At 31.3% G+C, this 22019-nt stretch overlaps 3 protein-coding genes across 3 annotated transcripts; 2 read left to right on the forward strand and 1 right to left on the reverse strand.

Annotated features, from left to right (window-relative positions):
• The first annotated feature begins 7812 nt into the window (after nt 1–7812).
• LOC124925630 (DEAD-box ATP-dependent RNA helicase 7) lies at nt 7813–12011 on the forward strand. The gene is made up of 14 exons (XM_047465687.1): nt 7813–8378; nt 8737–8871; nt 8958–9098; nt 9204–9315; nt 9410–9480; nt 9584–9738; nt 9830–9941; nt 10331–10432; nt 10515–10575; nt 10663–10831; nt 10912–11008; nt 11102–11196; nt 11292–11425; nt 11522–12011. Exons 1-14 carry the CDS (start codon nt 7848–7850, stop codon nt 11722–11724), a joined length of 2118 nt encoding a protein of 705 aa, XP_047321643.1. The 5' UTR covers nt 7813–7847; the 3' UTR covers nt 11725–12011.
• Nucleotides 12012–13248: 1237 nt separating this feature from the next.
• LOC124923935 lies at nt 13249–15449 on the forward strand. Its single transcript, XM_047463940.1, has 5 exons — nt 13249–13266; nt 13358–13418; nt 13657–14703; nt 14789–14937; nt 15070–15449. Exons 3-5 carry the CDS (start codon nt 13759–13761, stop codon nt 15317–15319), a joined length of 1344 nt encoding a protein of 447 aa, XP_047319896.1. The 5' UTR covers nt 13249–13266; nt 13358–13418; nt 13657–13758; the 3' UTR covers nt 15320–15449.
• Nucleotides 15450–15504: 55 nt separating this feature from the next.
• Nucleotides 15505–18334, reverse strand: LOC124923934 (alpha-L-fucosidase 1-like). The gene is made up of 3 exons (XM_047463939.1): nt 17671–18334; nt 16454–16693; nt 15505–16263 (listed from the first exon to the last, which is right to left on the reverse strand). The coding sequence occupies exons 1-3, from the start codon at nt 18312–18314 to the stop codon at nt 15564–15566; spliced, it is 1584 nt and encodes a 527-aa protein (XP_047319895.1). The 5' UTR covers nt 18315–18334; the 3' UTR covers nt 15505–15563.
• Between the last annotated feature and the right edge of the window lie 3685 nt (nt 18335–22019).

A 22019-nucleotide genomic window follows, 5' to 3' on the forward strand; every position in this document is an offset into this window, starting at 1 on the left:
CTGCTTGTAATCTCAGAGTACAATTAAACCACTCCTTTGATCTCACCGAAAATAATTTATTGAGGGATATTTTTCATCTCAAGGTAACTAGCTAATTAACTAAATCATGTTTTACTTGTATTTTATCTAGAATTAATTTGAATAAATAATTTGATTTAATGAACACTTGATTGTAAGCCGATAAAACTTTGAAGCTTGGTTGGGTTTGATACTAAAACGAATTTAATTTTGAACTACACATAAAAATAAAATAAGGTTTCTATATATATTGGTATATATATATTACTAAAAATATTACCGACACATAAATTAGTGTCAGTAAGAGTAGGGTCAACAAAGTTATATATGAACGAACACATAAATTTGAACTTGTGTCGGTATACTTATACGTCGGCAAAGGTATACAGGGCCAATAAATAAAAGATATTTATGTGCATGATTTTTTTTACTGACACATAAATTTCCACGGATAAAAAATAATAATTATGTATCTATAAATCTATTCTAGACATTTTTATTTAATTTTAAATTATTTTAATATATATACATTTGAATTCAAAACTATAATTTTCAATTAATAAAAATTCAATTCCAGAATCTACTTATATATAGACTTGAAATCTTTAATCATTCGAATAATCTTATATAAACAAATTGTGTAAACCAAGTATCATTCAGTTCTGTCACAACCACATGAGAGTCTTCATTAAAGCCTAGCACATGCCTTAAAATTTACCCCCAATTCTTCAATAATTCATACATTAACAAAAAAAAAAATATTTTTTTTCAATTTGTAACAAATGTCTTAACAACATTATTTTTGTTAAAAATATATTTTAGTAATTTTTTTAATAATATTTATGACATTTCCAATTAAATCTACAAATAACTTTCAAACATTGCAAATAGCCCGTTACAGATTTGCATTAGTTTTTATCATACTTATTTCAACAAAATTTACACTAAACCCAAATGTGATGCGAAAAATCTATTTTTTCTAAAATTCTAATTAACTATGGTTAATATTAATATGTAATAAGTTTTGTATCAGGAAAGAATACAAAACTTGCATGATTGTTTTTTAATATATTCTTCAAAAAGAATGCAACAATCTATATATATATATCGATTCTAATCACGGGCAAACTCAAATCTTCAACCAATTTCTTCATTCTGTAAAAACTATCCGGCATACAATTATTTTTGGGTAACATTGATTTAATGTAGTTTAAATTTTGATTTACAGCACAGTGAGACCAATTGTTCTCGGATTTCATATTAAATTATTTTACTGCTGCCGATAGCTTATATACTCTCGTTTTGATGACCAGGCCAGATAGGTTAATGTGCCGCGTTCAATATTTTCCAGAACCTATCAAATAAAATATGTGTTTAAATTGGTAGAAACTTCATTTCCCATATTTGGTTGGTAAGTTAATGTCATGTCATATATCATTGACTCATACGTATTTGATCTTTCATTGTAATCGAGTGAATGTTGTTTACGTTGATAGTTGTATACCTTCGAGTTTTGAATTGGTTCCCTATGAACATACCACATATAATAGTTTTTCATTAATCCATATCTTAGCAAATAATTATGGCACAAATCATACGTAGTGAACTTTTGAATACGACATCATCTATATAATTATAATCCATCTAGACAAATTTACATATGTCGGGAAATCATTGATAATCTACATAAGAGTTGCTCGCAAGTTAAAATATTGTGATTTTCTTGCATCGTATGTCATCACACTAGTATGACACAATTCCATCAATTCTTTAATAAGTGGCTCAAGAAACACGTCAATGCAATCTCTAAGACCTTTTGGTCCTGGAATTAACATGGACAAAAGAAAGTTGTTTGTGTCCATACATATAGTGGGAGGGAAATTGTAAGGGATAAAAATTACTGGCCAAATACTGTACGATGTTTTCCCGTTAGCAAAAGGTTGGAAATCGTCACTTGCCAAAGAAAGTCGCACATTTCGAGGTTCTGCTACGAAATCTAAGTACAAGTTATCAAATGTTTTCCATGTCATTGAATGAGCAGGATTCATCAACATATCATCTTCGGAATTACTATATTTATGTCAAGTCATTCGTGGAACGGTTTTGAAACACATGTAAAGTCTTTGCAGCCTCGGTTTTAATGGAAAATATCGCAGCACCTTATTGGGAATAAACTTGTCATTCACTTTTTTCCGAATTGCACCACTAGATTGATTGATATTCCATCTAGAAAGCCCACAGACTTTGCAATTCTGCAAATCCTTATGTTCTTTACGAAAAAACATATAATCATTCTTACACGCATCAATTTTTCGTACGATAAACTCATGTCTATAATGAATTTTTTACACTCATAATACGATGTTGGTAGTTGATTATGAACTAGTAGTATTCTTCCTTCAATAATCTCAACAACAAATCAAATAATGTGTTTGTCCACTAGCCTACATTCTTTATGTGAAAAAGTTTAAGTATAGATGAGGCTTTGGAAATTCAAGAACCTTCATACAAAGGTAGTTTCGAATCATCCAACAATTTGTAAAATGTTTTAGCATCATCAAGTTGATGTTCATTTTCACTATGATGTTCATTGTCATTGTTCACTATAAATCAGCAATAATATCTTCCATTAGGTGATCATCACAAACGTCAACGTTTTGTCGATGTTATTACTCTCGTTATTCTATTGTACACTGATCGGTTCGTCTACAAGCTCATCATCTGATTCATTTTCTCCACTTTCACTAACAATATTTACACTATCACATTCAATTCTCTTTTTCCCGTAAAAATACCAAAAACTATAATTATGTCTTATGCCGAATACAATTAGATGAGTTCTAACTAAAGTCTTTTTCTCATATATATACTCGATTTTCACACTTTACACGAGGACATACAATTGAAGATTTACCCGTAAACCTTTCCGTAAATTTTATGAAATTGTCAACCTCCTCGATATATTTTGGATTAGTCCGACGTATAGCTAGTCATCCATGTTTTGTCAAGAATTTCCATTGGGACTAGACAAAATATTACTATGTCAAATAAAGTATATCATTTATAAATCATTCATATATATACATATTCCAATAATCTAACATAAAATCCAAAAATTTACAATCAACATATCTTATTAATCCAATAATATAACATATTTAACATACAAATAACATACAATCCAATAATCTATCAGAATCTTATTAACATACAATCTAATATTCTAACATAATATAACATGTCTAACCTAATTTAACCTACAATCCAATAATCTAACATACAAATAATCTAATAATCTAACATAATCTAACCTATGACAGATCATAATCTAATAAATTCAGATAATTCAATAATCTAACTGTTTTAATATCAAAGAAACACTAACCTGATGATATAGAGCTTGATAACCAAATTCTAAAATTACCTTAATAGTTGCCAAATTTGTTGATTGATCACCAGTTTCCATAATATATATAGATCTTGTTTTGAATATAATGACTATACCGAAGAACTTGATCGAAGGACTAACTTGATGAACGATGACGTCGGATGAAAGTAGCAAGGCGGCAACGGAGCAAAGAAGAAGAAAGAATAAAATAGAATAGTATTTTCGGGTTAATTAAACGAGTATTAATAATGGCTCTGTCGTGAGTCGTTATAGATGTTCATTAAATGAGCATCAGTAACGACATTGGCAAATAGTCGTTACAGAAACTTCTACACTATCAATAACGACATTGACATAATGTCGTTACAAATACCCTTGTTTCAGAAAATGAATCGACAAGCGGCGTATCTGTAACGACTTTTCAAATAACTGTTACTAATAGTATTGAAGTTTATGTAACACTTTTTTGAAAAGCCATTACAAATACCCTTATTTCAGAAAATGATTCGACAAACGTCGTATTTGTAACGACGACTTTTCAAAGAACAGTTACTAATAGTATAAAAGTTTTTGTAACAGTGTTCTTTAGAGTTGTTACTAATACACTTGTTTAGAAAACATAGAGAAACTCGTGGTATCATTAACGGCCTTATAAATCCGTTATAAATACTACACATCAGTAACGATTTTATAAGGTCGTTATTGATGTATAGTATCTGTAACGGTTATATAAGGTCGTTATTGACATTCGTTACAAACAACTCTTTTTCTGTAACCAAGTTGAATAGTGACAAATGAAAATTAATTTTTTATGCATTCAATTTAATTTTGAGTGTACATCCAACCTCATTTTGTATTTATATATATATATATATTTATATTTATATAATCAAATATAAAAATAATATGTATTTATTTTATACATATAATATGGAGATATATATACTTTGATGTTATATATATATATATATATATATATATAATATGTTAATCAAAGAATGAAGATTCTCTAAAAATATTGATAAAAATTAAAGAGATAAATATAACAAATAATAGACAAATTATATAGAAGATGAAGTGAAAAAAAGGTAAGTAAACAAATATATGGATAGTCGGTGGTAATTATAAATAATAAATACTTTGTTAACGCTAAAATTGATACAAGTTTAATTAGTTATAACGTTAAATAGAGATACGCATTAGGTTTCACAACATTTAGGATTTACACATTTGTAAATATTACTGCAATTTGGCGATAAACATTAAATAATGTAAAAAATATTGTACTCTAGAACATAAGATTTATACCCAAGAGTTAAAAATTATTTACTAAATATTTTATTCAATCCGAATAAAGTTTCGCAACCATAACAATATATATACATAAAATTTGAAACCTAAAGTAGTTGAAATGTTATATAAACAATGAAATAAATGTCATACACCCCATTATACATATCTATCTATATATATAATGATGCTTAATTTTTAAAGTGTCCGGATTGCCGGGTCGAGAGCTGTGGTTAATTTGAATACTTGGGTCGGATTGTGGGTTAACCCGCTTTTAAATTTAAAACGGTTAAAAATAAAATTAAAAATGCTAGAGGTATGTTTCGATCTTGCAACCTTACAAAACAAGTACAACTCTTTAACCAACTAAGCTACTAAGACTTTATATTTTAAATTCAACACCAAATTTGATAAACGCGGGACGTTTTAATATTAATATAAGTTCAACTTTTTAACTAACTAATCTATATATATAATGATTCTTAATTTTTAAAGTGTCCGGATTGCCGGGTCGAGAGCTTTGGTTAATTTGGATTCTTGAGTCGGATTGTGGGTTGACCCGTTTTTAAATTTAAAACGGTTAAAAATAAAATTAAAAATGCTAGAGATATGTTTCAAACTTCCAAACCTAACAAAATAAGTACAACTATTTAACCAACTAGACTACAAAGATTTTATATTTTAAATTCAACACCAAATTTGATAAACGCGGGACGTTTTAACATTAATATAAGTTCAACTTTTTGACTAACTAATATATATATATATAATGCTTAATTTTTAAAGTGTCTAGATTGTCGGGTCGAGATCTGTGGTTAATTTGAATACTTGGGTCGGATTATGGGTTGACCCGCCTTTAAATTTAAAACGGTTAAAAATAAAATTAAAAATGCTAGAGGTATGTTTCGATCTTGCAACCTAACAAAACAAGTACAACTCTTTAACGAACTAAGCTACTAAGACTTTATATTTTAAAATTAACACCAAATTTGATAAACGCATGACGTTTTAACATTAATATAAGTTCAACTTTTTAACTAAGTAACTAATCTATATATATATATAATGATGCTTAATTTTTAAAGTGTCCGGATTGCCGGGTCGAGAGTTGTGGTTAATTTGGATACTTGGGTCGGATTGTGGGTTAATCCGCCTTTAAATTTAAAACGGTTAAAAATAAAATTAAAAATGCTAGAGGTATGTTTCGATCTTGCAACCTAACAAAAATAAGTACAACCTTTTACCAACTAGGCTACTGAGACTTTACATTTTAAATTCAACACAAAATTTGATGAACGTGAGACGTTTTAACATTAATATAAATTCATTTTTTTAACTAATTAATATATAAAGATGTTGAGTAAATGAATACTTGGGTCGGATTATGGATTGACCCACCCATAAACTTAAAACGGTTAAAAATAAAATTAAAAATTTTATCCGTAATTTTTTTTCACGGTTTTTTATATTATTATTTTTGCAAATGCACGGGCTAAATGCTAATTAGTATAGAATTGGTGATTTATTGAGCTTATAACTCTTAATAAGTCCTCTTAGTATTTAAATTATGTGAGTGAGTTAAACTCTTTTTTATAATAATTTTTATTTTTTCAGCATCTTCAATAGCTTATTTTAAAGTTTTATCTATTGTGTTAGTTAGTAACGTGATGGTGATTGTATTTTCCAGTAATAGTTAAATCAAGATTCACATGTTATAATAAATAAACTATTCATTTAAAACTAAAATTAGAAGTGAGGATATTGAAGCAAGTAAATTCTTCATTTATAATATGTTATTTTAATTTTTAAAATAAATTAAAATATATATTTATTTTGTAATATATATATATGTATCATTTTTAATTTTTTACATTAATTTGATAAATAATTAAAGTCTTATTTCTTTATCTATATTCTTAATATTAGATAGTGATGTAAGTGGTTTTATATCATGATAAGAATATTTATTTTAAATATTAATTATATATAGACATAACTTTTTTAAAAGTTAAAAAATTATTTGAGTATTTAAAACGAATAGATCTATATTTTCAATTTTTATCTATTTCTCCTATGGAGGAACAAAATAGTTATTTTTTAAACTATTTTACCCCTCTTTAAACAAGTGAAACATAAAAAAAAAAAAATTAAAAAAAAAAAATTAATTAATTAAAAATTGAGACCTCACAATTTTAAAATTTTAAACAAATACTACATCACCCCTCATATTAAGAACATAAAATATAAGATTTTAATTATTATTAAAGTAACGTAAAAGTTTGAAAATAATATATATATTTATTGAAAATTCTAAATAATATATATATATATTTAAATCAAAATAATGTATTATAAATATTTTATCTCTAAGAAAATTATTTAAAGATAATAAATTATATCATAAAATGTATTAATTGTTTAAGGATTGCTGTTGAAAGATGAATTATTTTTATAATTTTTTTTTTTTTTTGGCAAATGGTTGAGTAGAGTTTGTCTGTCTCCCCGCATAAACCCCAAACCAGTTAAATAAAAGAAAGGCCAAATATTTTATTAGCATACATAATTTAAATAAATTCTAAATTTTAAATTTTAAACCCTAAATACTAAATATCAAATAAAAATAAATTACGTGTTTTGAATATTAAATAATTTAATTAATTTATTATAATAATATATTAAGACGATGTAAAACATATTTTAAGTAATTAATGAATTTATCTTATTATAAAATAAATTAATAAAAATATTTTTAAAAAATATGTGATTATTTCACCCCACATAATAATAATAATAATAATAATAATAATAATAATAATAATACATTTTTACCCTGCATTAATAATAATATAACCGTTACAAATATAAAACAATTTTGAATTAATTATCATTAAGAAATATTGATACATTATATTGCTGAGATAAAGTTTATAGGCCTCGGCAGGTAATTGCGGTTTGGGCCCAATCGCATTGGACTAGTGATTAGGCCCACTAAAAAAACACGTCCAACATGTATTCCTCGCTGTGGGAAGGAAGCTAACAATTATGAGCCTAGAAACCCTAAACCAATTCTAAACCCTCCACGTTTGATTATTATATATACCTGCATTACAGAGTATAGCCTCCATCTCTCTCTCTCTCTACATCCAAGACCATGCCTTCTCTTCCTCTTGTTCAGCCTCTCTCTGCCGAGGCCGAAATTAGCAAGTCAGAGAAGAAGTTGAAGAAGAAGATGAAGAACGGCGTGGACTTGGATTCTTCCAGCGATAAGAAGAAGAAATCAAAAGTATCTGAGTCCGACTCGGATGAGATTGATTTGAAGAAAAAGAAGAGTAAGAAGAAGGAAAGTTCTAAAAAGCGGAAGGCTGCAGATGTTGACGAGGATAATGAGGATCAGAAGAGCGAAAATAGCTCCGAGTTAGTTGAGCCGATGAATTCGAAGCCATCACCCGATAAAAACGCTGAATTAGAAAAGCCGAAGAAGAAGATGAAATTGGGAGACGATGAAATTCAAGAGGCCGAAAAGGATGAGAATCCCAACGCCGTAAAGAATTTCAGGATTTCGGCTCCGTTGAGAGATGCTTTGAAATCGAGGGGTATCGAAGCCTTGTTCCCTATTCAAGCAATGACCTTTAATATTGTTCTTGATGGATCGGACTTGGTCGGTCGTGCTAGAACCGGACAGGTGATACTTTCTATTTCTTTATTTCATTAAATATTATGTTTTTTTATTGATATTGTTTCATAGATATTATCTTTGTTTACTGATTAGGGTTTTAATCCTGTCTATTTCTAATTTAATTGTTTTTAAATACGTATATTGCTGTTTTGGATTCTCTCTAAAAATTACAACAATTAGGCAGGACATACTCGCTAGCATTTAGTAGTGCTTGCTTGTAGTGTTCCATTGTACCTGCTCACTAGCATTTATCACTGTATATCCCTGAAATTGATGAGCTAACTACTGGAATTGAGTTTTTTTTATTAATGTAGTCTTTTTGATAATAACTTGTTCTCTGAGTTTCATTCTTGTTTTTGTACAGGGTAAAACACTTGCTTTTGTGTTACCCATATTGGAGTCCTTGACCAGTGGGCCTGCAAAAGCTGGAAGAAAGACTGGATATGGCAAAAATCCAAGTGTTCTTGTCCTCCTACCAACTAGGGAACTGGCTACACAGGTATTGTTTTGTGTTACAGTAGCTGTTATTTCATCTATCAGTTTATAAGCATTACTCATTATTCCTTTTTTTTGGCTGCCTTCTAGGTTGCTGCTGACTTTGAATCTTATGGTCGAGCAATGGGACTGACTACTGTTTGCTTGTATGGAGGGTCTCCATACCAGCCTCAGCAAGTGAAGTTGAGCAGAGGGGTGGATATTGTTGTGGGGACTCCTGGTCGTGTCAAGGTTAACTTCTTTCATAGTTTTAAGTATATTCTTGTTTAAATTTAACTTTTGGTTCTTAGACTGCCTATCAATATGTTTACTGAGTTCTTTAATCTCTTATTGCAGGATCATATAGAAAGGGGTAATATTAACTTCAGCTCCTTGCAATTCCGTGTCCTGGATGAAGCAGATGAGATGCTTCGAATGGGGTTTGTTGAAGATGTTGAACTTATTCTAGGTATTGTAATTTATACTTCACCAAAATTTTAATATGGTTTTGACAGGTATGCTTCTTTGTTAACAACTTGTTGATTTAATTTGTATGTTTGCAGGAAAGGTGGATGATCCCAGCAAGGTTCAGACACTTTTATTCAGTGCCACCCTACCAGTCTGGGTGAAACAGGTATATGCCTTTCTTTTCCTTCTTTTTCTCATTCATTCTGTTGTGTATATTCACTTTGCACTGTCTAGTCTGTTTTGTTGTCTGATTTAATTTTTTTCTTCAGATTTCTGGAAAGTTTCTGAAAGCTGATAAGAAGACTGTTGATCTTGTTGGAAATGATAAAATGAAGGCTAGTACAAATGTGAGGCATATTATTATGCCGTGCTCTAGTTCTGCAAGAACACAACTCATTCCAGATATTATTCGTTGTTATGGCAGGTTTGTTGTTTTTTGGTTTCTTACTAATAATTAAAACCTTTTCACTAATTTTTTGTTTATTTAATAAATTGATTGTGTTTCTTACATACAGTTGTGGACGTGTTATTATTTTTACTGAAACAAAGGATTGTGCTTCTGAACTTGCCGGTTTATTACCTGGAGCACGTGCCCTCCACGGTGACATTCAACAATCACAGCGTGAGGTAAGTGACCAATTGAGAGTAGACACTGTTTTGCTTTTACTTTGGGCTGATGAAGGGTAACTTGTACTTAACCCTCTATCACATCATCAATCTAATTCATCAATAATGATTTTTTGTTTAAAAGAAAAAGAAATACGCTTTTCTGTTTGTCAACGTTGAAAAATCATTTCACATTAGAGGAATTTGTTGAAGCTAGAGATTCTTGATGAACTCTTAGGCTTTGAAGAAACTGCTTGATCAGATTGCATATTGTTCAAAGTTTTGACTTCTCAAATCTATATCACACTAACTGTACTTTTTCCTAAAAAATAGAGGCATTTAATACTATGCATATCTACTATTTTCAAATGAAATCTCATTTTACGAAATTGTCCATTTTGTTGTGCCAGATCACTCTTTCTGGATTCAGATCTGGTAAATTCTTGGTGTTGGTGGCCACTAATGTTGCGGCTCGTGGACTTGACATAAATGATGTTCAGCTGATTATCCAGGTTTGTGATGTTTGCTTTTTATCTACTATGTGTTTTACATGTCTATTTTAGTGTTTGATATTAGCTGTTTATTTTGCATCAGTGTGAGCCACCCAAGGATGTGGAAGCCTATATTCATCGTTCTGGAAGGACAGGAAGAGCCGGTAATTTTTCACTTTTAGCAATAATCTCTTCTTGTTTGTGTTAGTGTCTTGCGATTCCTTTGAAATTATATTTCAAAAACTTTGTAGGAAACACTGGTGTTGCTGTCATGCTTTATGATCCAAGAAGAGGCAACGGCAACAGGATAGAAAGAGAGTCTGGTGTTAAGTTTGAACATTTGTCTGCTCCCCAGCCAGCTGACATGGCTAAAGCTGCCGGAACTGATGCATCGAGGATTATAACAAATGTTTCTGACAGGTAAATTGGGATTCTTGTTGCTTTCTTCTGGTTACACTTAAACTTCACCTGTCTTATGAATGTAAAATTGTGCATCTCAGTGTCATTCCTATCTTCCAAGCTGCTGCTGAGGAGCTTCTTGCTTCTTCTGGCTTATCTCCTGTTGAACTTCTTGCAAAAGCCATTGCAAAGACTGCTGTGAGTTTTACTTTTTTTTATTTTTGTTCCATAATTAGATTCTTTAAAATAGATAAATGACTTTGTTTTTCTTTTCATTTTACCGTTCAATAGGGCTACACAGAGATAAAAAATAGATCACTTCTCAGTTCCATGGAGAACCATGTCACTGTTCTTCTTGGGGTTGGAAGGGCCATCTATACCCCATCGTAAGTGAATTCGAATGTTTTGTTACCAACTATATCTGCTGTGTTTGTATAAAAGGACAATTATCTAAAAATAAATCTTTTAAAACTTATTTCAGGTTTGCATTTGGTGTCCTGAGGAGGTTTTTACCAAGCGAAAAGGTGGATTTGATTAAGAATCTTGCTCTAACTGCTGATGCAATGGGTGCTGTTTTTGATGTGAGTGTTGACGACGTAGACATGATTGTTGAAGGTATTATATAATCAGTTTATATTTCTGTTTCTTAACTTGGTCTTGGTTAGTTGTTGATATAGAGAATTTATTGTTATTATAATGCACTGTCTTTAGGTGCTAAATCTGCTGGTGGTGTGAGCTTGGAAGTGGTGAAAGAGTTGCCTCCTTTACAAGTAAGGGAACAAACAAGAGGAGGTTACGGACGTGGTGGAGGAGGTTATCGTGGTGGTGGTGGCGGTGGTGGCAATAGGTTTGGCCGAGGTGGCGGCGGCGGCGGAGGATATTCTAGAGGTGGTGGTGGCGGAAAAAGATGGTAGTAAACTGTGGAAAAAGGACAAATGGGGGCATTATTTGAAGTAAACATGGTCTCAATTGTCCTCCAATTTTGCTGACCATTTTTATTTCTGAGGAAAAAAATGGAACTCAATATTAAATTAATGTTTTGAATGACGAACTACATTTTTGCTCTCATTTATTTTTATTAATCTCCAGTTTTTTTATAATGTTTGTTTGTTCACGCCAATTCCTTGAGTATAAGCTTAGCTTGGCTTTCTATCTTAACAATACTTATATTCTACAAGAATCAATATAATGTTATTCTGTAGTTCAGTGATTTTATTTAGATGTTATATGTTGAGCATAAGGTTCTTGTCATTTGAGTTGGTTGAGAAATTTGATATTGTCAATTAGGTAACCATTGTTGTTGTCCCACTCCATGAAACTTGAGGAAATCTTTAAGCCTGCTTTTCTACTTAGATTTGTAGCCTTAAAATCACTGAATGTTACATTACATTTAGACCATTTTTATAACCCATAATTCTCAAATTTAAAAATTCATTCTCAAATTCAAAAGAATATAAAATATTTTTTTCTTACACTAACTTTTTAATCTTATTAATATTATCTATATATTTATTAACTTTACATATTTAATCTCAATCTTTACTCTTTCATTTAAAAAAATTAAATATATATTAATAATTCATAAACAACAAAATAATTCTAATACATAAATAAACAAACATATTATATTAAAACAAACATTGTTAACATATTATAAAATTAAAATTATAAAATAAAAATTATAAATATAAAATAAATTATAAATATAAAATAAATTAGATTAAATTTCAAATATAATAAATTTAATGATTTGATTATATATTTGAAAAACAATTTAACTTTTAATCTTAAAAAAAAATATAAGTTGAAGGATTAATTTAAATGTAAAAAAAATAAAAGTTATAAAATATATATATATATATATATATATATATATATAACCTAAGGACCATTTTTTTAAAAAATGGCCAAAATGCAAGTGCTACAATATGAGTTTGGCTGGAGGAGAGAGTAAAAAAACTCATTTTGAGTTTTTTTCAGTAGGGTTGGAGCAAAATAGGCACCCAAAATTCATTATGTGTGTCGGTTGAAGATGTTCTTACATGAATGAATTAGCCCCGAGCAACTTCACCTAAAGTTAGCCATGTTCTTATTCAGAACATTCGTTTATGCTTTATAGTTGAACTATCACAAATTGAAAATGATATGAATTTTAGTTCTTTGTCATTAGTCTTTATGTAAATACAGTTTTTTTAAATAAATAAATAAATAAAAGTAAAATGTAAATACAGTTTTTTTAAAATAAAAAAAAAAAAAAAAAATGGGGGAGGAATGTAGTTTTTTCTTCTTCTTCCTAGTTACTTCCTACCCGGCAGCCCTCGTCGATGTTGGCGACTTCCAGAAGACTCATAAACACACTGTTAAAGAGGTGGAGGGTACGTGGGCGCTTCCATTTTACCAAGATTCTTCTTCTTATTTTCTTGTGACATCAATCGACTCTACATAGGGTTTACTGAGTACGTCCTTCTAAAATGATTGTCTTCTCGTCAGTGGTTTACACCGTCTTCTCGCCTTAATAGATAATACTATCGAGTCTTCCAATTCCAGGATTCTAAAACCGACGTTTCAAATTTGGGTCTTGTTTCTCAACGGATCCGTCCAGAAGCAGGTATGCTTCCGTTTTCTTATACTCTGCGATAATCTTTTCCTTGTTCGTTGTCATAGTAATAAACCCTTGCATCCAATTCATTCCAAAATAAAACCCTAAAAATAAAAACATTCAATCACAAAACAAACACAAACCCTGATGAAAATAGTCTGAGTTTTAATTGTGTAATCGCTAGCTAGATCATTTAGGAGGGTTTGTGATTGAGAACTGAATTTACTATACTTGCTTCATTTTATAGGCAGCCCAATCCTCAGGTCCAGCCTTGTCCCATCGCCCTCTTCTGGCATTGACGTTTACAGCATAGGTGTAATTTGAAGTTGAGAATACTTTGCAGAAAATCATGGGATGGTACCAGCGGTCCAAGTTTGGATTCGGAACCTTCCGTAACCTCCTATCGTTTACCGGTAGCAAAGGTCCAGTTGGGGAATCGCTTTCCAGAATCAAACACTATTCCTCATCGTTACCGAACCCGATTAAGTCCAAATTTTCTGAGTTCACTGTCTCCTCTCCATTTGCTCGAAATCTGGGTAACCGTTTTCAATCGATTAAGCAGCAATATAAACACAACAACAACCCCTTCAATGGCGCATCCAGAAGGTTATACCATGTTGATCGGTATCAAGTCCATCATTTCCAAACTCGAGGTCCGAAAAGATGGTTCCAAAATCCGAGGATGGGTTTCATTATCGTGGTGGTTGGCACCGGCATAGTAATCACAGTCTATTTTGGGAATCTGGAATCCGTGCCTTATACGAAGCGAAGGCATTTCGTTCTCCTGTCTAAGGAACTGGAGAGACAGTTGGGTGAGAGCCAATTTGAACAGATGAAGGGATCATTCAAGGGGAAAATATTGCCGGCGATTCACCCAGACAGTGTTCGCATTCGATTGATCGCTAAAGATATCATAGAAGCGTTGGAGAGAGGTTTGAGTCATGAACAGGTTTGGAGCGATCTCAAATACACAGGTGATGTTCGTGGGATTCAGGAGCCTGCAGCTGGAAATGATACCATAGCCATGTTGACTGAGAATCCTGAGGAGGGAAAATGGGGGAAGCAGGACGAAGTTCTTGATGATTCGTGGGTTCAAGAGAGCCGAAAGAAGGGGGGCGAGAGAGGGGCTCAGGCTGCCACGAAACATTTGGAGGGACTAAATTGGGAGATACTGGTGGTGAATGAACCTGTTGTGAATGCTTTGTGTTTGCCTGGTGGCAAAATTGTGGTGTTCACCGGTTTGCTTGAGCATTTTAAATCAGATTCAGAGATTGCAACAATTATTGGTCATGAGGTATTACATATGAATTGGATATGGAAATGTTTATGCAATTTGATTGTACTAATTTGTTGGTGTTGTGTTTATTTTTATTGTCTAGGTATCTCATGCAGTCGCCCGACATGCTGCAGAAGGGATTACAAAGAATCTCTGGTTTGCTATCCTGCAGTTAATTCTGTACCAGTTTGTCATGCCTGATGTTGTTAATACCATGTCTGCGCTCTTCCTGCGTCTACCTTTTTCACGAAGGTATATAGACTTCATGCTACCTTTTTCGTTCAAAGTCTGAGTTTTCTCTTGTTTTTGTTTTATCTCGACTTTCTGGGATTATCTTTAGAATTGTTAGAAGTATATGATGATAGAAATGGTTATGGTTTTCAGGATGGAAATGGAAGCAGATTATATTGGGCTTCTGTTGATGGCATCAGCTGGATATGACCCTCGAGTGGCACCAACTGTTTACGAGAAGTTAGGAAAGGTGACTGGCGAATCTTCGTTGAGAGATTATCTGTCCACTCATCCTTCTGGTAAGAAGAGGGCACAGCTGCTAGTTCAAGCCCAGGTCATGGAAGAAGCTCTCAACATTTACAGGGATGTGCTGTCCGGAAAGGGCATAGAGGGTTTTCTATAATTGTTTTGTGAATATCAATCAATTCCTATTTCTCAATAAGAAACTGACCGCGCTTGTCCCAGAAAATTTACATTTGTCAACAAAACAGAAAAGTTACACATACTTTGCAATGAAAATCTCATATTTTTTTAAATTCATTGTAAAAGCTCAAGGAAAAGGTCTTAGGTTCGATTTCTAAACACATGCCTCTTATTCTTTGGACATTTCCAAGGTTATACGCCAAAATACAAAGATATAAATTGTTTCATTCATTCATTGACACATTTTGTTTGGGTTGCCAAAAAGGGTCATAATGGAGTCCAATGGATGATACTAAAGGCAACCCCCTTGATTCAGTGATGAGTATCTTCACAATATATCCATGCACCACTCCATTCTTCAGCCTGTGTAGCCGCTTATGCCCCACCGTTGTTTCTTTCACGATACGTATCCCATCCACATAGACCTCATGCCGTTTGATCCTCTGACCAAGCCCGATAGCCTCCTGGATCCTCACCACATTGAATCTCACCTTCTCACCAATATTCCTTGCCTTGATCTCAATCCAATGATCATGTTTTCCTTGATCTTTTGGAGCCCAATATGTCCATAAATCATCACTATCCAACATGTTATAAGCTCCAAATCCCTCACCTTTCCCTCCTCGCTCGCTACTAACCTCTATCAAACAGTTTTGGGCCAAATTGGTCGAGAATATCCTGTTGATTGCACCTCTAAACTCCTTCAGTCTTCCAATGTCATCTTCGGATACAAGACCGGTTGTGTTGGGGGGCACATTGAGAAGCATCACACAATTCCTGCCCACAGACTTGTAATAGATCTCGAGAAGCTTCTTCAGCGACTTTGGTTTTTCAGATTTATGCCAAAACCATCCGGGTCGAATCGATACATCACATTCGGGTGGTAGCCAGTTCGTCCCTTTCGGGTCCCCACTGTTTAGGTACCTGCAACATTACATTTAATTAGACCAGAGCTATGAGACCCTTGTCTATCTGAAATAATAACTCTTTTCACTTAATTTATCATCTCTAATGCAATTGTATTATTAGATAATAGCTTATAAATAAGTGGGAAACACATAAAAATAAACAAATATCCAAGCCATATATATAGGAATTGAAAGAAAACAATTACCCTAGAGTGGTATCGCTACCAATGGAGAGAGCGGATCGATTGATGGTAGACCAACTTGTGGTACCCGCGAACCCGTTCTCATTGCCGACCCATCGGACGCCCGGGCCTGCATCCGAAAAGATGTTGATTGAGCTCTGCAACTCTTCAACAATTGCGAACCATTCGTCGAAAAAATAGGTCATGTTCGGAGCATTTGAGCCTTTCGCACCATCAAACCATATCTCCTTTACACTTGTAGACCTTCATGTTGCATGTTATAAGATCATACTTAAATTCTAATCTAAAAATCATTATCACATTTAGAAAATAAAATCCCAAGACTATTCATCCTAGTTTTGTTGAATCATATAAACTTTTATATATTAGATAGGGGTAAAATCAATCCAATTATAAATGAAATCAATATCTGGCCGAGAAGCATAATGATTAATTATGTATATATATAGACATATAACAATTAACAATGATTATATATATATTTAGTATTTTCATTTTAAGTTTGGCAAAAACTTATAGTTATAGTCAGATGAGATCAAATCTTCATTAAAAAAAGAAATAAAGAAGCTGTTGAATCATGATCCTAAGTTTGTAAATTGTATATATTTGATTTGATAAAAACAAATATAATTGAATTTTAATTTAAATTGGACACTAGTTGAAATTATAAATAATTTTAACTATACAAAAAAACTCACATATCATGTTTTAAAAAAATACATAAAAGAATTCAAATAATCCTATCATCATAAAAAGAGGTAATTAATCATTTAATTAACAAAAATATCAAAAACCCGTTTTTATTAGGCAAATCCAAAGAAAATGCACCCTTAATTAGACATGAGCTCACCAATTATAAACAGTTTTTACTAATTTTATAATACAGTTTAGTTTTGACTAATTCGTTAATACCATAAATAGCCATAATCCATCCACCCACTCAATTATCAAAGATTATAATTATTTCATTCATTTAAGGCTATTTAGAACGCTATAATTAAAATCTTGACTAATTAGATAACACGATAATAACTCTTACCAGAAAAATCTATATAATTAATTTTGTGGCCAAACATTTTCAGAAAAAAAAAAAAAAAAAGCACTTAGACGAAAGAAATAATTATAAAGCTTTGAGAATTTTTTATTTTGATTTAACTTTATTCTTTAAAGCTTTGAGAACCTTTAGTTTAATTAATTAATTACCCACCACCATCACTTACTTTTTAAGTAGTTCCTGCAATTGTGCCAAATAAAACTCATTGTAGTCAAGAGTCCGGCCATATCTCCGATCATGTCTATCCCACGGCGACAGATATAAGCCGGTGTCTATTCCACGGGCCACCGCCGCATCAATGAATTCACGAACCACGTCACCTTTTCCGGCCATCCAGGGGCTTTTAGCGACGGAATGATCCGTATACTTGGACGGCCATAGGCAGAAACCGTCGTGGTGCTTTGCTGTCAAGATCATGAGGGAGATTCCGGTCTGGTCTGCCACGTCAGCCCACTGGCTGGTGTTAAGGTTTGATGGGTTGAAAATGGAGGGGCTTTCGTGCCCGGTCCCCCACTCGGAGTCTGTAAATGTGTTGACTCCGAAGTGAAGAAACATGATGATTTCTCTCTTTTGCCATTTTAGTTGGGAATACGTCGGCAAGGGAAGGATGGGCAACGGAGGAGGCGTTGATAATTGTGTGGTTTTTATCAGTAGGTGAACAAGTGTTATCATACATATTATCAGAGGAACACATATGGTACCCATTACACTTTTTCTTTCTTTTTTTTCTCTCTCACACACTACTGGTTTAGTAGTGAAATGAGTGATGAGATGCAATAGAGCCAAGAGAGATGGATGGAGAAATAACATGTGATATTAGCTAGGATGGTGTACTATATGAGAGAGAGAAAAAGTTGAGACACAGGATAATCATGTCTTGTTGTGGCTTGGAGTGAGAATTGGGTTGCGTATGTGGAGATTATGTATTCTTGTTATTTTCTGTTTATTTCAGAAATAGTTTCAATTTATATATATTTATCATTTCATTATAATGTTTTTTTACTTTTATTTTATTTTTTTTGAATTGAATCTCAAGTAGTCTGGGATTTTTACCTCTCTTGTTACTATCAGGCTAGAAGATGAAAGATGTGATAAAAGAATGGGACACAAATGTTCTTATGATTGCATCTTTTGTTATAATGTTTTTATATTTAAAGAAACTCATAATTTATTTATATATTTAAAAAATTATAAAAAATTTATAACAAAAAAAATTAAATAAATATTATTAAGATATTATCTAAAATTCGATTTTAAGGCAGAAAAAGATCATTAGAATTACAAGAGCACATGTGGTTACAAGGCCATTCAATTCCTTTGGGGTTTTGAGATTTAGTTTCTCTACATTCCAATATTCCTAGAATTTTCATTTACTATTAATCAATTTTATTTAACACCATTCAACAATATATAAATTAACTGATGGGGTCTCGCCTATCTCGACTGTCCTAACTTTCCGCCTTTGGTTTCTCTCGCTTATGTTAGTCAAGTAGTCGACTCTTTCAAATAAGGATGTTTATGCCCAAGATATATGACGCTTTTAGGATATATATATATATATATATATATATATATATATATAATCTTGTTTTCTAGTCTAGCGGTAACAAGAGATGAATATAAGTTCTTGGGTTCGAGTCTATTAGAAAAATTAAGTAAGTTAATTTTAACCGGACAAAAAATTTAACCAATCTCAAAATTCCTTTTTGCAGGAACCGCACCGGACCGGTTGAGACACTCTGTCTCAAAGAAATCCAGACAATCAAGAAAATCGGTGCTACTTCCCTAAACCGGATCGGTTAAAATGAAAAGTTGGATGAAGCATTCTTTCCGGCTGGCTCAAAAATCGAAGATCTTAAGGTCAACGGGAAAATACTCAAATCGATGAAATCTGTGAAAGATGACGTAATAAATATCTTGGATAATGAACATAAGAAAGATCCGTGATCCGAGTCAGAAGCATGCAACAAAAACAATGATGATTAATTATCCAAGATCACAAGCAACCTTCTGAAACAGGCGGCCGACTAATGCATGTCGGTCAGATGTCCAAAATGACAAAGCGTACACGCCACCTGAACCTGGCTGGTTCGGCTGACCAATCAATGAATGAGAGAGAAATATGACCGTTGTCATATTCTCTATATAAAGGAATCCAAGAACAGTAAACAAAACACAACGCGCAAGCAAGAATCAACCAAGTTTTTCATATATTCAAGCCCTAAGAACATCCTGAGTTGACATAGCTATTCTGTTCTCAAAGTGAAATTGCTCTAAGAGAAAACTGTGTATTTTACCTTGTGTAAAAGTATTACATCATTGTGTGAGTGGTGTAACCGACAAGCAGTAAATAAGACTCGTTCAGATTGTGTATTGTGTTCTGTAATATTCCAGTTAGTGAATATCCTTCTCACTGTTTGAGAAGAAGGGGTGACGTATGATATTAAACTCCGAACATCCATAAAATCTTGTCTCGTGTTCTTCACCTTTACATTCCGGCTTACCTACTATAACCAAACCGAAACACCTAAAATCTCCATCGAAATAACTAATAATTCCCTTAACCGAACTGGCTTTCTCCTTAAACCGATTTCTCCTAAATACCTTTCATACCGAGTCGCATACGTTGCTTCAGATTGAAACAGACATTTTCGCCCTTGAACTCGGTTCAAGAGTCTGTGACAATCTGCGTAGTGTTAAGAGCGGTTCTAGTCTTTAACCGGATTAGTTCCAGTTTGTGTTGTGTTGTAAATGATTACCGATTAGCCGGATCCTGATCCCCTATCGGCCATCTCGATCCTAACCGAGTCCGTAAGACGTGTGTTGGTGGACTACCTACTTCATTCTATTGTTCCATTTTTTATATAGATATTTAATGCTTTTATGATAATATCAAAGCTAACTAGTCAATAATATATACCAATACATCATTTTAACAGATTTAGAAATCTATAACTAGTACTATTGGAAATGGAAAATCATTATAAACTACAAATAAGAACCAACAACAAGACAACATATGTTTTTATGAGGTTCAAAATAATTATTAACAAGACTGGTGTTTATATGAGATTATTTTGTGGTAACAACTAACATGTAATTATATTGAGATTATCACCATCATAATTACAACTACAAACAAGTATTTTTAAAATTTTAAAATTGAAAGTGATTATATATATGCAATACAAAAATATGATTGGAAAAGCTTAATTTTTTTGTAGTTGAAAAAATTATAAAAGAAAAATGTGATTTTTTGAGGTCAAATATATATATGTAGATTAGTTACAAATAAAATTTCTTCTAAAAATTCAAAGCAAGAAGTTAAATAATGAATTAATAATATGTTATATGTTTTGTTTGAAAAAATATATATAATAATAAATATTAAAATGATAATTCCGATAATAGTATAATTGATATGATTACAAAACTACATTTGAATTTTATTAGAACTATAATTCTAAAATTTTAATTTTAAAGGATTAATTTAAATTACTTTCTTAATATGATCTTACCAATTGCACAACTTAAATCTAATTAGATTTTCCTTGAGCCAAGTATTTTAGCAATATAAACGAGATTATATATATATATATACTTAAATATTTGCCAAAATTAGATATAAAATATATGTTAAAAGATTGTAAAGTAAGAAAGCACAAAAGTATCTCTTATTTAAATTGATCTAGAGTTTATAATTAACTTATAACATCTAGTTTTTTGGTAGAAACAGCAGAACGAAGATGAAGATGAAGATGAAGATGACCTTTAAACCATTGGTGTTATTTTATATATTTTAAAAATGTAAGGGCTACTTTCAATGTTTATAAAATACTATGAGTTGTTTTGTCATTTGTTCTATTATTTAGTGGGTAATAAAGCAATTTGGGAAAGTAGGATGGGAACAAAACCTCCGATTCTTCGTATCATCATCATGTGCTGACACATATGTTATTATATGAAAGGAAGAATATTATATTTGTGTAAATGGCTAGGTGTAGTTATGTAACAGAAATATTTTATTTATATTTATAAAGTTGATAATATCTCATATTTATTAAGTTACCTAAAAAATAAAAAAGTTTGTAAATTTTGTAAGGTGTATATATATATATATATATATATATATATATATATATATATATATATATATATATATATATATATATATATATATATATATATATTATTTTTTTTTTATTTTTTTTTTTAAATCCATGTCACTTTTTATATTAAAATTGTTAATCTTATTGAAAAAAATTATATTGTTTATAAATATTTAATTCTAAATTATTATTATTTACTTAATTGAATATTTATTTAGTAATTATTTTAAAATTTTATTATAAAAAATTATATAAATTAAAATTTGTAGTCTTATTAAAAAAAAAATGTAATATAATTATTATTTTAAAATATTTAATTTGAAATTATAATTATTTTTAACAACTATAAATAAAATATAGATTATTAATCTTATTAAAAAACAATTTAAAAAAAATCATATTTTAA

This window comes from Impatiens glandulifera, chromosome 2 (assembly GCF_907164915.1).
Source record: "Impatiens glandulifera chromosome 2, dImpGla2.1, whole genome shotgun sequence".
Lineage (NCBI taxonomy): Eukaryota > Viridiplantae > Streptophyta > Magnoliopsida > Ericales > Balsaminaceae > Impatiens > Impatiens glandulifera.

What these genes read in the sequence shown, in the direction of transcription:
- LOC124925630 (XM_047465687.1), top strand. Translation starts at nt 7,848, where the DNA reads ATGCCTTCTCTTCCTCTTGTTCAGCCTCTCTCTGCCGAGGCCGAAATT. An exon ending in GTCGTGCTAGAACCGGACAG is followed by an intron (nt 8,379 to 8,736) that starts GTGATACTTTCT and finishes GTTTTTGTACAG; the next exon opens with GGTAAAACACTTGCTTTTGT. An exon ending in GGACTCCTGGTCGTGTCAAG is followed by an intron (nt 9,099 to 9,203) that starts GTTAACTTCTTT and finishes CTCTTATTGCAG; the next exon opens with GATCATATAGAAAGGGGTAA.
- LOC124923934 (XM_047463939.1), bottom strand. Translation starts at nt 18,314, where the DNA reads ATGTTATTTCTCCATCCATCTCTCTTGGCTCTATTGCATCTCATCACT. An exon ending in TTGCAGGAACTACTTAAAAA is followed by an intron (nt 16,694 to 17,670) that starts GTAAGTGATGGT and finishes TGCAACATGAAG; the next exon opens with GTCTACAAGTGTAAAGGAGA. An exon ending in GGTAGCGATACCACTCTAGG is followed by an intron (nt 16,264 to 16,453) that starts GTAATTGTTTTC and finishes GTAATGTTGCAG; the next exon opens with GTACCTAAACAGTGGGGACC.
- LOC124923935 (XM_047463940.1), top strand. Translation starts at nt 13,759, where the DNA reads ATGGGATGGTACCAGCGGTCCAAGTTTGGATTCGGAACCTTCCGTAAC. An exon ending in CAACAATTATTGGTCATGAG is followed by an intron (nt 14,704 to 14,788) that starts GTATTACATATG and finishes TTTATTGTCTAG; the next exon opens with GTATCTCATGCAGTCGCCCG. An exon ending in CGTCTACCTTTTTCACGAAG is followed by an intron (nt 14,938 to 15,069) that starts GTATATAGACTT and finishes TATGGTTTTCAG; the next exon opens with GATGGAAATGGAAGCAGATT.